The following is a 17,057-nucleotide window of genomic DNA, read 5'->3' as shown; positions in this document are numbered from 1 at the left end:
CCACTTCCCACCCTCTGAGCCTCTCCCTCCTTCCTCCTCTTATTCCTCCTCTCCCTCCCCCGCCTCTGAAATCAACCCTGTTTTTCTCTGTACCTTTCGGACTCTGGAAAAAGCTATGTCACAAAGCTCGTGACTCAGCCTTTAAAGAACATGAATCATGAGGCCGGCAGCAAAAGCCACAGCCAAAAGCGGGCAGGGTGTGGTATGAAGCTAAGCCTCGTCACCTTAGAAAGAACCTTGGCGTTCTGGTTCTCTGAAACTTCTGCCTGAAATCTGGGGAGAAGTTCCCCTATAAAGAACCTCCATGTTTTGTTCCTTTAAAACCTCTTTACAGAAATAACCTTCACAAAAATCTGGATTGGAAGTTATTGGGGTCTCCTGATAACCTGAAAAATGACATTTTGTTTTTATTATTCATTTAAATTTCCCAGTAACAAATTCATTCTCTTTGAAAAATGTTAAGAATTGCAGACTAAAGTCTATTTTGAAACTTCCTCAGACCTTTTTTCAAAAATACCTACATACACGGATCACCAAAGAAAATACATAGCAGTTTTGTTTTGATTCACATTTTAAGAAAGTTTAAATAATACAATGTTCATAATTTAAAACCAGAATGAGTCTTTTTTTAATGGCAGAACATTTTTAAGTCAATTTTCCTTCTTTTTTCTTTGAAGGCTTTGAGGATGGAAATTAAAATATCTTCCCCACCCCCTATATTGTAGAAATGGGAATATTTCTAGAAGAGTCCAGAAGGGTCAGTGGCTGGGGAATTGAGCATGTGAGGGAAACTTTTCACCGTAAATTTCCAAAAACCTAACTTCTCACCATATTCGTATATTTTATCTTTTTTATATTCATATAGTTTAAAAACACTTTAAAAAGACGTTGAAGAAATGACTTAGAAATCACAAAATGGGTGGTGGTAAAAACGGAAAATACCTGGCAGGCAATCGTTTTCTCTTCTTTTATTCAATTGGAACTTTGCCGTAGAATTAAATTTTATATTTGGGATATTAAATTGTGCCCCCCCCCCCAACAAATGTACAGGACAGGGATTCAATTAGTGTGTTTGAAACCTCAGGCCTAACTAGGTTGGATTACTGAGCTCCACCGAATATCAATAGGAATAAAGACGGGACGCCTCCGTGTTGTATTCAAGTACAGTCTTCTCGAACCCAATCTGGCGCAGATGAAACAGGAAGGCCAAAGAACAATCTAGAAAGTTCGCTCGGCTTCCAGATGCCCCTCGAGTAGGCGGACAAAGCCTCTGGGGTTCCTGCTCCTCTTTTCAGACTTCGGCGTGGCCAGCCCACTGGCACTCCCCAGAGGGGCGCCGGGGGCTTGCTCCCGCGCTCCCGGAGCGCGGGCTGGAGACCCAGACCTGCCCGCGTCCGACCCCCGCGCCGCGATCTTGTCGAGTCATCCGTCCTGTCCGCGCGCCCGCGCAGGGGGGATGGGAGGGCCACCATAGCGGGGGGGGGGGCAGTGGGGGAGGGGACGGAGTCTGCGCGTGCCCCGGCATGAAGACCCCTGAGTTCGCGGAGGGGCGAGTGGCGCGCGATGCCTGAACCCTCTCCGTCCAGGGCGTGTCTCGAGAGCCCCGGGGACCGTTGCGACTGAGGGGAAGGGGCGTCGGGGTCGGGCGGCGGGGACAACCCGCTCCGACGCCCGGAAGACGCAGCGCCGGGTTTTCGCGCCTTCCGAGGGCCCATTCCCCTCCTCCCCCCACCCCCGCCTCCGCCCCCGCCCCCGCGGTCGAGCGCCGGCCACGTCCGCGGTCGTAGCACTCAACGAACAGGTTGATCCCTCCGCGCGGGAGCCGAGGACGGCGGCCCCTTCCTCACTAGGTTCAGCCCTACAGCCCATCCTTGATAGGTAAACATTTCAGGGGGGTCTCTTAGATGGTTTGGGGGGGCACTAGTTTTCTCTTCAAAGGGCCTGAAGTGTGAGAAAAGTAGTCCCTTCTCGGCGTTTCTGCGGAGGGATCCGTTGGAGCGGGGCTACCGATTGCTATATAAGGAGGCGCCGGGTGTGGCGCAGGCAGTTCCGTGGAGGCCGGGAGTTCAGTTGTCGTTGTTCTGCGCGCGCTGCTGTCACAGCCGCTTGGTGAGGAGTGGGCCGCTACGCTGGCCCCGGGGTCTTGTGGTCGAGTGGCTGCAGGGGAGGCGGGAGGCTGAGCAGCCCGCTGGTAGCGGAGCAGCGATGGAAGGTTTTAGTCGCCCAGGGCGCGGGAGCGGGAGTTCTCTGAGGAGGGGGGACGCAGCAAAATGGCGGCCGCTTCGGATCGCTGGCTGGGAGAAGCTGGGCTGCGAGGCGGGCTGTGAGGTTGCAGAGAAGCCTGGGAGGGGGATGGTTGTGAGTGGATGACGGCGCGACGGGCCCGTGAGGCTTTTACGGGGCTTATTGTGCAGTGTGCGTGGGGGAGCCGACGTGTGCTCCGCGGCCGCGCTGGCGCCAAGCTCCGCGTCTCGTCGCAACGAGTGGGCACTAAGTGCGGGTGCCACTCAGCGTCCTGCGCCCATTCTAGGGGACGGGACCCACTCGCCCCGCCGGTCACGTGATGTCACCCCTTTGTCGGCTCACAATCTGGGGTGGGGCCTCCTGGTCCTATGTATGAAGCTGACTTCGGTCAGTCGCGGGACACAAGGGTTAGGCCCGGGAAAGACCCTGCGGAATTGTCCGGGGCAGACATCAGTGAGGTGGGAGGGGAAGATAAGTAAGGCCCGCGTCTTCACTTGACCGGTATCCATGTTTTTCTCTCCTTGTAGGGGTCTGAAAGTTGGCTTTGGAGCTTATTTGAGCTTAGGGAGCCTGTCCTATTTTTTCCGGTTAGCTTTCTTAGGCGAGGCTTATTTGAGTCTTGGGCAAACGCGGCAATATGATCAGTAACTTAGCAGTAGGATCCTGTTTGTGTGTGAGTTGTCTGCTACACTCCTGGGTTCTTTTTGTTTTTTTGTGACAGACAATGCAGATCTTCGTGAAGACCTTGACCGGTAAAACCATCACCCTGGAGGTGGAGCCCAGTGACACCATTGAAAATGTCAAGGCGAAGATCCAGGACAAGGAGGGCATCCCCCCCGACCAGCAGAGATTGATCTTTGCTGGGAAACAGCTGGAAGATGGGCGCACCCTGTCTGACTACAACATCCAGAAGGAGTCCACTCTGCACCTGGTCCTCCGCCTCAGGGGGGGCATGCAGATCTTCGTGAAGACCTTGACAGGTAAGACCATCACCCTGGAGGTGGAGCCCAGTGACACCATCGAGAATGTCAAGGCGAAGATCCAGGACAAGGAAGGCATCCCCCCCGACCAGCAGAGGTTGATCTTTGCCGGGAAACAGCTGGAAGATGGGCCCCCCCTATCTGACTACAACATCCAGAAGGAGTCCACTCTGCACCTGGTCCTCCGCCTCAGGGGGGGCATGCAGATCTTCGTGAAGACCTTGACAGGTAAGACCATCACCCTGGAGGTGGAGCCCAGTGACACCATCGAGAATGTCAAGGCGAAGATCCAGGACAAGGAAGGCATCCCCCCCGACCAGCAGAGGTTGATCTTTGCCGGGAAACAGCTGGAAGATGGGCGCACCCTGTCTGACTACAACATCCAGAAGGAGTCCACTCTGCACCTGGTCCTCCGCCTCAGGGGGGGCATGCAGATCTTCGTGAAGACCCTGACCGGTAAGACCATCACCCTGGAGGTGGAGCCCAGCGACACCATCGAGAATGTCAAGGCGAAGATCCAGGACAAGGAGGGCATCCCCCCCGACCAGCAGAGGTTGATCTTTGCCGGGAAACAGCTGGAAGATGGGCGCACCCTGTCTGACTACAACATCCAGAAGGAGTCCACTCTGCACCTGGTCCTCCGCCTCAGGGGGGGCATGCAGATCTTCGTGAAGACCCTGACCGGTAAGACCATCACCCTGGAGGTGGAGCCCAGTGACACCATCGAGAATGTCAAGGCGAAGATCCAGGACAAGGAAGGCATCCCCCCCGACCAGCAGAGGTTGATCTTTGCCGGGAAACAGCTGGAAGATGGGCGCACCCTGTCTGACTACAACATCCAGAAGGAGTCCACTCTGCACTTGGTCCTGCGCTTGAGGGGAGGGGTCTAAGTTCCCCCTTTTAAGCTGTTGACAAAATACATTGCACTTTTCTTTCAATAAAGTTGTTGCATTCCCAAATAGTGTGAGTTTTTATGGGGAGAGGTGCTCTTTTTAGTTTGGATGGGGTGTGAGGGGGTCAGGGTTTTCAGTCTATCAAGTGATTTTAGTAACCAGAAGGTGAGAAATGTCTTAAAAAATTCAGAGGTTGCAGTTAGGATTCTCTGTATGTAGCTCACATGTAGGTATACTCGTAAACCTACTGATTTTTTTGGGGCGCCTGGGTGGTTCAGTCGTTAAGTGTCTGGCTTTGGCTCAGGGCGTGATCCCGGCGTTCTGGGATCGAGCCCCGCATCAGGTTCCTCCACTGGAAGGCTGCTTCTTCCTCTCCCACTCCCCCTGCTTGTGTTCCTTCTCTACCTCTGTCAAATAAAACCTTAAAAAATAAAAATAAACCTACTGATTTTAAAAATACTGAAGTTGAGGTTGGTTTGTGAGGTAACTGAGAGTGGGAAGGTTTCTGGGATGCCAGCAGGAGGGAGATACTACAAAGAGGGTGGGGGTGGTGGAATCTACAGAAGAACCCGTTTTAATACATAGGTCTATTGAGATTTGAACTGCACAGAAAGCCGTTTTACCAGATATTTTAAAAAGAATGGCAAGTAATGTGTATTAAAAAGTGTGTCTGGCATTATGCTCAGAAGTTTAGGACTCAGTGGTTATTTATATAATGACGATTGTTGATAGAAATGTCATAATTGATAAGTTGTCAAGATAATCCTCAATTTCCTAAGACTATAGATGAAGGATTTGTATATAACAATTGGTGGGAGAGGCGACTGTCTCTTTGTCTTTACTTGGGAAAGTTTATAGTAGCTTTTACCCCATCAGATGCTGCTCATGAGGAATCCTTTTCCTAACTACAAGCAAAGGTGGAAGTCCAGGGAAGCTGGTTGAATGTAAGGAGTCGACACCTGGTGGTAGGTACCCCAGACATCAAAACCATTAAGGGACTGTGCCCAAAGCACCGCTGTTGTCCCCTTCCCCAGTTTTAGGGTATCCATGTGCAACCTCAGGTGTACAGGAAACTTTTGTGTTGTCTCCCAAAAGTAAAATAGCTTAAGTCCACATCCTTAGCTTTGGGGATAAAACTAGAAAATGCCATTTGAGAAATACGTAAGTCAGGCTAATTGTTGAGGTTTTTCACTTTGTTGATAGAAGTACACGGGCGCCTGGGTGGTGCAGTCGTTAAGCGTCTGCCTTTGGCTCAGGGCGTGATCCTGGTGTTTCGGGATCGAGCCCCACATCAGGCTCCTCCGCTGTGAGCCTGCTTCTTCCTCTCCCACTCCCCCTGCTTGTGTTCCCTCTCTCGCTGGCTGTCCCTCTCTAATAAAAAAAAAAAAAAAAAAAAAGTACACAAAATGTGTAGGACACTTAATTTCCATGACTCATCCATGTAAGTTGACATACAGGTTAAGAAACAATCTCAGGAACTCCACTAGCTCTTCTGGTCACCACATGAAGGCGACCCGCAAAAAATCTGATGCTCATTCCAAACTCGCTCCAGCATTGGAGAGAAGACCTCAACAGCGTCCTGAAAATGACCACTGCAGGACAGGTGTCACATGGTTCCTAAATCAGTGATAATGAGTGCTTTTAAAGTCTTCCAGGGGTACCTGGCTGGCTCAGTGAAGTCTGCAACTCTTGACATCAGGTTTGTGAGTTTGAGCCCCATGCTGGGTGTAGGGATTACTTAAAAAATACAAAGTGTTCCAAGTACAAGAGGTTCAGTGACTCACAGTTTTGCGAACGTGGGGCTGGTTCCTATTGTTACAGCCGAATTTCTCTTAGGGTGGAGACCCTGAGTTCCTTGTGCAGAGCTAGAGGGACCTTGGCATTGGAGCACAAGAGCATCATAGCACTGTCTAATAAAACTGTCAGCCTGGTGGGGATGCTCAATTGGGAATTCCCTGAAGAACACTTGGTTCTTTGAAGTCAAGTGCTGCCTGTCCAGTTTAATGAAAGGAATTGCTAATTACAAGTGTAAATAATAGAAAAGTTCTGAAAAACTACAAACACGTTAAAATCGATGTAGAGAGTTCATGTAAGTTTACTCCCAGGAAGAAACAAGTTTGGAATATATTTGCTGCTTATTTTAATTACAACATATATACATTGTGTGTGTGTGTGTGTGTGTATCATAAAGTCCACCTAAGTTCATAATTTCCCAGGTTAACTTTTTTTCCTGGTGATAACTACTTTTAAGGTTTGGTGCTTTTTTGGACTTTAACCCTATATTATGTAATAAATACACCATAGTTATTTGTATACATACATATGTGTATACGCATGTACATGTAACATATAGGACCATTGGCAATACAGGGTTTCTCAGCTTTTTTAGGCTGAGTAATCATGGACATCTTTTCATGTCACCGTATCTAGATCTACCTCCTTTTTAGTACTCTTGCTATTCCGTTCTACGGCCGCCCTATGATTTAACCTGTGCACCGACATCTGTTTCCAGGTTTTTGCTGTTGTACTGCTGCTGCAAAGTACATGCTTACGCACAGCTCTTTTGTATAATAGTATTTTGAAAAGTATGGCATAAATGTGAGATTTCTATGTAATAAGGTTCTTAGGGATAATTAAAGATAATCCTCTTTAGGACTTATTTTTATAATTATTTGTCCCATGATACTTTTCTATTTTTAATTTTTTGAGTAGGTAATACTTCATGTGTTTTGGATACATAGAAAGTTTAAAATAAGGGCGCCTGGGTGGCTCAGTCCATTAAGCGTTTGACTTGTGATTTCAGCTCAAGTCATGATCTCAGGGTTGTGGAATGGAACCCCATGTCAGGTTCCCTGCCCACTGGGGAGTCTGCTTGAGTTTCTCTCCCTCTGTTCCTCCCCCTGCTTGCACTTTCTCAAATAAATCTTTAGGGGGGCACCTGCATGGCCCATTCGGCTGAGTGCCTTCGGCTCAGGTCATGATCTCAGGTCCTGGGATCCAGCTCTGTGTCTGGCTCCCTGCTCAGTGGGGAGTCTGCTTCTCCCTCTCCCTCAGCCCCTTCCCCGACTTGTGCATGCTCTCTCTCTTAGTTAAATAAAAATATTCCAAAAAAAAATCTTTAGAAGTTTAAAATAGTATATAATGTCCTCCATGCTGTCTTCCATCCACCCGGTTCTTCAGCCCCATTCCCTCTCAATGTACTTTCGGAGTTTATGCGTATGCAAACAACCAGTATTTATATCCTCTCTTACAAAAGGTAGCATACTGTTTGCAGCCTGTCCTGTACCTTGCTTTTTCACTTTACATCTTTTATAGTTTTGACAAGAGTTCTAATATCTCTTCATCTTGCATGAAGGAAAAGTACCTCTTGTCATTTTCTCAAGAATAAAACCACCAAGCCAACACAATCCCTTGTGAAGCATTTACAGGCGCCTCCAACACAGGAACCATAATGAAACCGTGATGAATAAGAAGCGTTTCTGTTATTAAGGGGTCTTCAGTCAATTAAAAGAACAGATACTAGACTTGTTCAGTTTCACGGAGTGACTTAAACCTCAAAGCACCCTGAAGTTTGGTTTCGCACAAGAATCAGTGCCATGAGAGGGTTCACTTACATAGATGAGTCTTGAATAAACTAGAAAAGCAGGTAGCTTGCATTTATTTAAAACAGTGTTCCTTTTTATATTTTGTCTGAAAGCACAACAAAACTCTCGCCAAGTTATAAATATGGCCCTCGCAGAGGTATATTGTTAAAGCTTGGCAAGTGCCGTTTAGTAAAGGATTAGCCGCGTCGGTGTGTAGTGCTCATTTCTGCCGGAAGAGGGAGCTCCTAGGACAGGTTTTGGTTTAGTCATGAGGCCTGCAGCGCCCCCAAGCGGTTGTGGTTGACAAGCAAATTATGCTTTTACCTTTACTCCCTACAGAGGCTTTTTACTATCCCACTCCCTCTGGCCCCAATGCCTTTTACTTTCTCCTTTTCCTTCCAGTGCTGCAGCCACTTCCTGTTGGAATTACTCCACAACATCTAATGTAGCTATTATCCAACGTAGACCCTCTATTACTGTATCTCATCAGATCTAACCCCTCAAAATGCTGTCTTCCCTGCCTCCCTTATCTGCTGGCCACTTCTTTTCTCCATATGCTCCCTTCCATTTTCCACCTTTTCCCACTCAAGCTGCTCCCTCTTTCTAAAATACCACCACTCCCACCTCAACAAATCAAATCCTGCGCAATGTCAAGACCTAACTCAAAGGTTGCACTAACTAAAGTTTCTGGACTGTCCTGACTGGACACTATCTAAATTCCTGAAATCTCCTAGCTCCTCCTAATTTTTTTTTAAAAGATTTTATTTATTTGACAGAGAGAGACAGCGAGAGGGAACACAAGCAGGGGGAGTGGGAGAGGAAGAAGCAGGCTCATAGCAGAGGAGCCTGATGTGGGGCTCGATCCCAGAATGCTGGGATCACGCCTTGAGCCAAAGGCAGACGCTTAATGACTGAGCCACCCAGGCACCCCCCCTCCTAATTTTTTTAAAAGATTTTATTTATTTGCCAGGGAGAAGAGAGAGAGCACAAGCAGGGGGAGCAGCGGGCTCCTCACTGAGGAAGGAGCCCGCAGGACTCGGTCCCAGGACCCTGGGATCATGACCTGAGCTGAAGGCAGACGCTTAATTGACTGAGCCACCCAGGCTTCCCCTACTTTTCCTAATTTTGTGTCAGAGTTCTTTATTCAAATGAGATAGCTCTGTTCCCTTATTTGATAATAACTACACACAGCAGCAGAGATGATCAGTTTGAATGGGAGAAGTTTGGGATCCTACTTATGATCAGATGGTTAGGCTTTCTAGGAGGGGACTTTATAAGTGGGACCTGGAAGATGAGTGGAGGCAGCTTTGCAAAAGGTGGGGCAGCATAAGGGAGTGCAGGAGCCCGGCAGTGGCAGAGTTTGGTGTATTTGAGGAACAGGAGGAGACAGCATGGCTGGTTATGCCAAGCATAAGCAAGTGCAGAGATGGGGCTGGCGGGAGGGGGGGCTTTCAACAGATACTAAATGCTTGGTCTGGAGGGGGGCCTGGGCATCAGCATTTTTTTAAAAAAGAAACCTCTCCTAGTGGACCTAAAGTGCAGCCAGGGTTGGGAACCACTGTTTGAAAGTATTGCTGTCATTCAATGGGTGAAATACTTTTTAATCAAACTCGTACCAAAGAATTGAGGAAGTTCAAGTATAGTTTTAAAATAATATGTGACTAGCAGTTACTATTGGGGATCCTATTTTTAGCAAATGTAAGTATCCATTTAATTAAAACTTTATTGAGCCTCTACTGTATCAGCATGTTTCTGGTAATAGAAAACCAGCTGGCCTAAACAATAGAGAAATACATTATATTTATTATTTATTTAGTTTCACATTTTTATTTAAATTCTCAAGTTTTTGTTTTAAAGATTTTATTTATTCATTTGAGAGACAGAGAGAGCACAAATAGGGGAAGCGGCAGAGGGAGAGGGAGAAGCAGACTCCCCACTGAGCCGGGAGCCTGATGTGGGGCTCGATTCTAGGACCCCAAGATCATGACACAAGCTGAAGGCAGATGCCTAACCAGCTGAGCCACCCAGGTGCCCCAACATTTTTATTTAAATTCTTTTTTTTTTTTTTAAAGATTTTATTCATTCATTCGACAGAGAGACAGCCAGCGAGAGAGGGAACACAGTCAGGGGGAGTGGGAGAGGAAGAAGCAGGTTCATAGCGGAAGAGCCTGATGTGGGGCTCGATCCCATAACGCCGGGATCACGCCCTGAGCCGAAGGCAGACGCTCAACCGCTGTGCCACTCAGGCGCCCCACATTTTTATTTAAATTCTAGTTAGTTAACATATAGGGCAATATTGGTCTCAGGAGTAGAATTCAGGATTCATCACTTACATACAACACCCAGTGCTCATCATAACAAGTGCCCTCCTTAGTGCCCATCCCCCATTTAGCTCATCCCTCACCCACCTCCCTCCATCAACCCTAAGTTCGTTCTTTGTTGTTAAGAGTCTCATGGTTTGCCTCCCTCCCTCTCTGTCCATTTCCTTCCCATAAGTTCATCTGTTTTGTTTCTTTTTTTAAAATCTGTTTTGTTTCTTAAATTCCACCTATGAGCGAGATCGTATGGTATTTGTCTTTCTCTCACTCATTTCACTTAGCATAATATACTCTAGTTCCATCCATGCCATTGCAAATGGCAAGATTTCATTCTTTTTGATGGCTGAATAATGTTCCATTGTATGTACTTATCACATCTTTTTTAAAAAGATTTTATTTGTATATTTGAGAGAGAGAGTGCAAGTGGGGGGAGGAGCAGAGGGAGAGGGACAAGCAAACTCTGCTGAGTGCAGAGCTTGACACGGGGTTCCATCCCATGACCCTGAGATCATGACCTGAGCTGAAACTGAGAGTTGGACGCCTCACCAGCTGAGCCACCCAGGTGCCCCAGTGCCACATCTTTATCCATTCATCAGTCAATGGACATTTGGGCTCTTTCCATAGTTTGGCTATACATTATTTTTATAACAAGACACTCAGAGCTAGGGCTCTGGCCTCTTCTGCGTGGTCTTTTTTTGGGGAGGTCATCAGCAAGGTGGCTGAGCAGTTCCAGACATCACATACAGATCCAACCAGAGGTAGAAAAAGTGACGTCTTGTTTCTGTGACTTTTGTTAGGAGTGCAAAAAAAAAAAAAAAAAAACTCTTTCCTGGAAGTCCCCACAGCAGACTTGCCTTCATTGGCCGGAATGGGGCTATGCGCTCATTCATTTTATTGTTGTTGAAACTGCTGAATCTATTTTTAAAATTTTTTTAGTTGTTCTTACTGCTGTTCTTCTTCTTATAGTTAGAATATAGGTTTTGACAGGAAACAATGGTTAGGACACATTTATCTCTCAGAGATTGTTCTGCCAAGTAGGACATATTTACAAGCTGTCAGATGAATCTTAAAATGTGTTGAAAACCCAAGCTCTGTGGAATGGAAGGGTGAAGCCCATCAGGCTGGACTATGGCAGGGGAGTGAACAGTTGTCATGTAGGCAGGAGGGATCAGGGAGGTGGCCCCCAGCACCTGTGTGAGCCAGTGAGGAAGGGCCAGCATTTACTTTAAACCCCTGTGACGATAGTCCATACTGCATGCGTGTGACTGCTTCTAGGAAACCCCTCCCTAAGTTCCTAAGGGACGCTTACACTTTCCACAAATCTGTGCTCATAGTCACTTGTCACACAGCCAGCCTGCTGCTCTGGGGCATTCTGCCAGTGACTTCCTGCCATCTTCTACGCAGCTCCTCTGGGCTGGGATGACTTTCTCTGGGCTGCCTCAGAAGCCCAGCTGTTCTTTCTTTCCTTATTATAGTTGAGTGTAGGCTGTTGCCCTTCCCTTCCCTTCCCTTCAAGTCAGATGAAGAGGTATTATTATTATTATTTTTAAATATTTTATTTATTTATTTATTCGACAGAGATAGAGACAGCCAGCGAGAGAGGGAACACAAGCAGGGGGAGTGGGAGAGGAAGAAACAGGCTTCCAGCGAAGGAGCCTGATGTGGGGCTCGATCCTGTAACGCTGGGATCACGCCCTGAGCCGAAGGCAGATGCTTAACGACTGAGCACCCAGGCGCCCCCAGATGAAGAGGTGTTAAAAAGAAATCACACAGTGGAGAAGTCACAGTTGTATGCTGCAGATATTAATGCTCTATGGGTGGTTTCCCTCCCCTGGGGCACTCTGAGAGGCCATCCCTCTCTTTGGTCCTGAACTGACATCCTTCTTTGGCCCTGTAGGGGTATTTTTGGCTGTCTGCCGAATCTAGAGTCAAACCCCACCTTCACTGGGGCCAGGTGTAAGGAAAAAAGAGACTTACCTTGCGCTCTGATGACACCATCTAATGTCCACACACACTGAAGATGCAGTCCCACCTACACTGAAAGACAAAGCTGACATTAATTTGCAGGAAAACTAGATTCTTGCTCTTCAAACTTTGTTTGAAAAGTTTGGCTTTTCCTTTGGGTCGAAACACTCACACAAGTGTTTTCTCAAAACAAGAGTTGTTTGCCCCAAATGAAAAATCAGAAAAATATTGAAAGCTTTAAAATAACAGCATTCCTGTGTTTCCGACATCAAGCAAATATCTGTTCTTTTTTTTTTTTAATCAACATATAATGTATTATTTGTTTCAGGGGTACAGGTCTGTGATTCATCAGTCTTACACAATACACAGCACTCACAACATATAACCTCCCCAATGTCCATCACCCAGCCATCCCGTCCCTCCCACCCCCCTTGGCTCCAGCAACCCTCAGTTTGTTTCCTGAGAGTAAGAGTCTCTCATGCTTTGTCTCCCTCTCTGGTGTCGTCTTGTTTCATTTTTTCCTCAGTTCCCCTATGATCCTCTGTTTTGTTTCTTAAATTCCACATGGGAGTGAGATCATATGGTATTTGTCTTTCTCTGACTGACTTATTTCGCTTAGCATAATACCCTCTAGTTCCATCCACGTTGTTGCAAATGGCAAGACTTCATTTTTAAAAAAAATTTTTAAAAGATTTTATTTATTTATTTGACAGTGAGAGAGGGAACACAAGTAGGGGGAGTAGGAGAGAAGCAGGCTCCCCGCTGAGCAGGGAGCCCCACGTGGGGCTCGATCCCAGGACCCCAAGACCATGACCCAAGCCGAAGGCAGATGCCCAACGACTGAGCCACCCAGGCGCCCAAAGATTTCATTTTTTTGATGTCTGCATAATATTCCATTGTATATATACCACATCTTCTTTATCCATTTATCTGTCAGTGGACATCTGGGCTCTTTCCATGGTTTGGCTATTCTGGACATTGCTGTGCAAATCCTGTTCTTAAGTCATTTGCTAGCAAAGGGAATGGGGTGACTAATGACTGACAAAGCCCAGCTGGGATCTTCTTCTGGGGGTGAGATCACCATCCCTAAATCAAGTGGACATTGAGGTTCTATGAGGAGGAAGGACAAAGGACTGGCTGCTGCGTAGGCAACCAGCCACACTTCTGACGTCTCCTGTGTCACTGATTAGTCGCGGTTTAAGTACCCGATGTATTAGTTATCTAATGCTGTGGAACAAATGACCCCTGCACGTGGCAACTTAGTCATGCAAGATTCTGTGGGTCAGGAATTCAAGTGATGCGTAGCTGGTGGTTCTGGTTTGGGTGTCTCATGATGTTGCAGTCTTACCTAAAGGCTTGGTGTGGCTGGAGGAGGTGCTGCTGAGATGGGGCCCTCACATGGCTGGCAAGACGTTGCTGATATTGGTACCTTTCAATAGGGCTGCATCAGTGACCTCCCAACATGGACACTAGCTTCCCCCAGAGTGAGTCATTCAAGCAAACACACCGTGGAAGATGCAATGTCTTTCATGATCTAGCCTTGGAAGTCACACACCTACATTTCTACAATATCCTGTTGGTTACACAGGCCAGCCCTGCCCACTGTGGGAGTGGACGACACAGGGCATGGATCCCGGGAGGTGGGGACCACTGGAATCTTCTTAGAGGTAGATACCATCCCCGCATCAAGTCCCTGAGCAGTTCTTAGCTGGCCTTGTTCAACATCAATGCAAGCAATTTCCTTTCATCTTGGTTTTTAGCATTTTCTTTTGCAGAGACATCACAAATTCCCAGCAGTCATTGCTTCCGTTTAAAAAAATCTTGTTTGATACCTAGGGATTTTTGCTTTATGTATTTCATGTAGGATGTCATCAGAATTCATTTTGCTTTCTGTCCCGGACTTTATTGCCACTGAGATTCTATAGGCCCAGTTGTTGCGGTTTTCAAAGGCCTACTAAAATGCTTGAGACTGAAAAAAAGTACATTGTATCCAACATAGGAGAATTACAAACTTGAATTTAAAAATTTTAGTATCTACACGACATACAAACTGACACCCACCTCAACTCTGATGTAGGGAATTGTATCTAATGTGGGTACCTTTTATTTTTTTATTTTTAAAATTTTTATTTATTTTTTAAAGATTTTATTTTTAAGTAATTTCTACATCGAATGTGGGGCTCGAACTTACAACCCCAAGATCAAGAGTTGCACGCTCCACCGACTGAGCCAGCTGGATGCCCCAAATGTGGGCACCCTTTAATGTAAGATACAATATGAAATGTTTAATATTTGGCTGTGGCATCCAACGTAAAAATGTCTAGGGCCTTCAAAGGTCTTAAGAGCCCCTGTTCTTGTTTTTCTTTTATTAAAAAAATATTTGAAAAACAGATTAGACTTTTTTTCTACCAAGTATTTCCCTGCCACAAGAGAATCCTGAATGTTTCGGAATACATCAGTTATGGCATGCACGTGTGAGGTCTAGGCTGAAGGGAAGAAAAGTAGTTACTGGACGGATCACTTCAGGCCCCGCTGTTTCCCTCGGACGCTGACAGAGTTATTAGGGATGAGATGTAGTTTTTCGTGGGCTCTTCATTAGCACTTTCCCGAAACGAGACGGCTCTAGAAGTGCTTAAGTGACCCCTACTGGGTCTCCTAATTTGCTTGAAAAAAAAACCAGATTAAGAACCAGGTTCTTGGGACACCTGGGTGGCTTAGTCGGTTGAGCATCTGCCTTTGGTCCCACATTGGGCTCCCTGCTCAGCGGGGAGTCTGCTTCTCCCTCTCCCTCTGCCCCTCTCTCTGCTCATGCTCTCTCTCTCAAATAAATAAATAAAATCTTAAAAAAAAAATCCAGGTTCTTGTGTGAGGCATACAACTACCAGACAGAGTCAAATATTACTCTCTGCCTTGAGACAAAGCTGCATAGGTCTGAACAATTAGTAAAGTGGTGGGGTTTTAGGATCAAGGGCCTTCAATGAGTAATAAAGGATGCTGTTAAGAATACAAAATAAAGGGCGCCTGGGTGGCTCACTTGGTTAAGTGTCTGCCTTCGGCTCAGGTCATGATCCCAGGGTCCTGGGATAGGGTGCTGGGATGGGGTCCTGCGCCCGGCTTCTCGCTCAGCGGAGTCTGCTTCTCCCTCTGCCATCCCCCCCCCCACTTGTGCTCTCTCTCTCTGACAAATAAATAAAATCTTTAAAAAAAAAAAGAATACAAAATCAAGAAAATTTTAAAATTAAAATAATAAAAAAAGAACACAAAATAGATAGCAATACCTGACAGTAGTGAGCCACTAGGGTCCAGCCCCGCCTCTAAGTCCGGGAGGAGTTGGTTTCTGTCTCATAGCACAGTCAGGACTCAAGTCTCTGTTTCCCTATTTGAGCCATTCCGACTGGCTCCCATGGAAGCACTTAACTATTTACTGTGCGGAAGAGAAGCGTGGGGGGCTCTACCAGAGCCGAGATCGCTGAAATCCCCTTGGTCTGCCAGAGAGAATCAGGCTCAACAGCAGTGTGTGAAGTGAGGAGTGTTTTTGGCTACAGGAAACAGAAAGAGCAAATCACCGAGGATTAAACAAAGGGGTGTTGATTTGGTCACTCAACAAGAAGTCTGGATGTGGGCAGTAGGGCCTGCCCTGGGGTTCTGTGAGCCTCCCGTGGCCACAGCTCCAGGAATCACATCTGTCCTCAGAGCAGGAAGGGGGACGAGTGGCCTCAGCCATATCCGCATTTTTTTTTAAAGATTTATGTATTTATTTATTTGAGAGAGAGAGAGAATGGGGGGGAGGGGCAGAGGGAGAAGCAGAATCCACGCTGAGCAGGGAGCCCAATGCTGTGGGGCTCGATCCCAGGAGCCCAGGTCAGACGCTTCACCGACTGAGCCCCCCAGGGGCCCCCATATCCGCATCTTTTAAGAGGAAAATAAACGTTTTCACGGACCTACCCTCAGCTCTCCTTGATCAGAACAAGGGGCCAGACTGGTGGTAGACCAGGCTTTCTCAAACTCAGTACTGTGGACCTTTGGCCTCGGTAATTCTCTGGTGTGGAGCCGTCCTGAGCACTGTAGGGTGTTGGATGGCGCCCCTGGCCTCTACTTACTAGATGCCAGCAGCCTCCAGAGATTTCCGAAGTCCCCTGCCCCTCCCCCACCCTTGAGACCCACTGGATTTGACCCATCATGAGGCAGTACTTGAGGCTGGCTATGTTACCACCTTAAAACAAAAGATCAAAATGGGCATAGGAAGATGGTTGTAGGCATAGGGGTAGGAGCTAAAAGCAGTGAGAATGAAACCTGACACGTTCTTATTCCTTATGTCGTCTAGGTAAAAGTCAGTAATACACATCTGCAGACCAGTGGTTCCTAAACCGCACGCAAGAGGACCCCCCAGGACTTGTTGAAAATGCACTCCCTCAGGCCTAGCCCAGACGCTCTGATTCAGGGCGGTTGGGACACTGCATTTTAAGTCAAACCCTTGAGGATTCTGGGTTTTCTTTTTTTTTTTTATGATTTTATTTTTAAGTAAGCTTTACACCCAACGTGGGGCTCAAACTCACCACCCCGCAATTGAGAGTCACACGTTCTACTGACTGAGCCAGCCAGGCGCCCCGCGCCTCCTACTTTTCATTGGTGGCACCCCCCCAAAAGCCGCTTCCTCGCTGGGGTGCCTTTCCAAGAACTGGGCCGAATCCTTTGCTGGGCAGGATGGTACAGGTGCCAGTGCCCCGGCATGCATGGGCAGCTCTTCTAGAAGCACACTATTGCCCAGCAGGTGCCAATAAGGCAGAGGTGCCAATAAATTCATGAGTTTGCACCTTAAAAATCCAGGAAAAAAGCTTTTTATGCTTTGGGATACATACCATGTATCAGTTTTCTCAACTATCTCCCGAAACCTTTTCTGAAAATGTTCAAACATACCAAAAGGTTGAAAGAATACTACAAAAAATAATATACTGAATCCTCCCCTGGATTCAGTAATTTATATTTTGCTGTATTTGCTTTATCTATCTAACTCAATCATTTGAAAGCAAATTGCAGACATCATATTTTGAGCCCTAAATGGTGGTTCTTCTT

The 17,057-nt window shown here is 46.9% G+C and overlaps 1 protein-coding gene across 1 annotated transcript; it reads left to right on the top strand.

Moving 5' to 3' along the window:
* The first annotated feature begins 1,998 nt into the window (after positions 1-1,998).
* On the top strand, positions 1,999-4,183 carry UBC (ubiquitin C). Its single transcript, XM_008688794.2, has 2 exons — positions 1,999-2,109; positions 2,966-4,183. The coding sequence occupies exon 2, from the start codon at positions 2,969-2,971 to the stop codon at positions 4,112-4,114; it is 1,146 nt and encodes a 381-aa protein (XP_008687016.1). The 5' UTR covers positions 1,999-2,109; positions 2,966-2,968; the 3' UTR covers positions 4,115-4,183.
* Positions 4,184-17,057: the final 12,874 nt, after the last annotated feature.

Source organism: Ursus maritimus, unplaced genomic scaffold (genome assembly GCF_017311325.1).
Source record: "Ursus maritimus isolate PB19 unplaced genomic scaffold, ASM1731132v1 scaffold_33, whole genome shotgun sequence".
NCBI classification, from domain to species: Eukaryota; Metazoa; Chordata; class Mammalia; order Carnivora; family Ursidae; genus Ursus; species Ursus maritimus.
This window is presented reverse-complemented; position numbering and strand designations above follow the sequence as displayed.

What these genes read in the sequence shown, in the direction of transcription:
- UBC (XM_008688794.2), top strand. Translation starts at nt 2,969, where the DNA reads ATGCAGATCTTCGTGAAGACCTTGACCGGTAAAACCATCACCCTGGAG.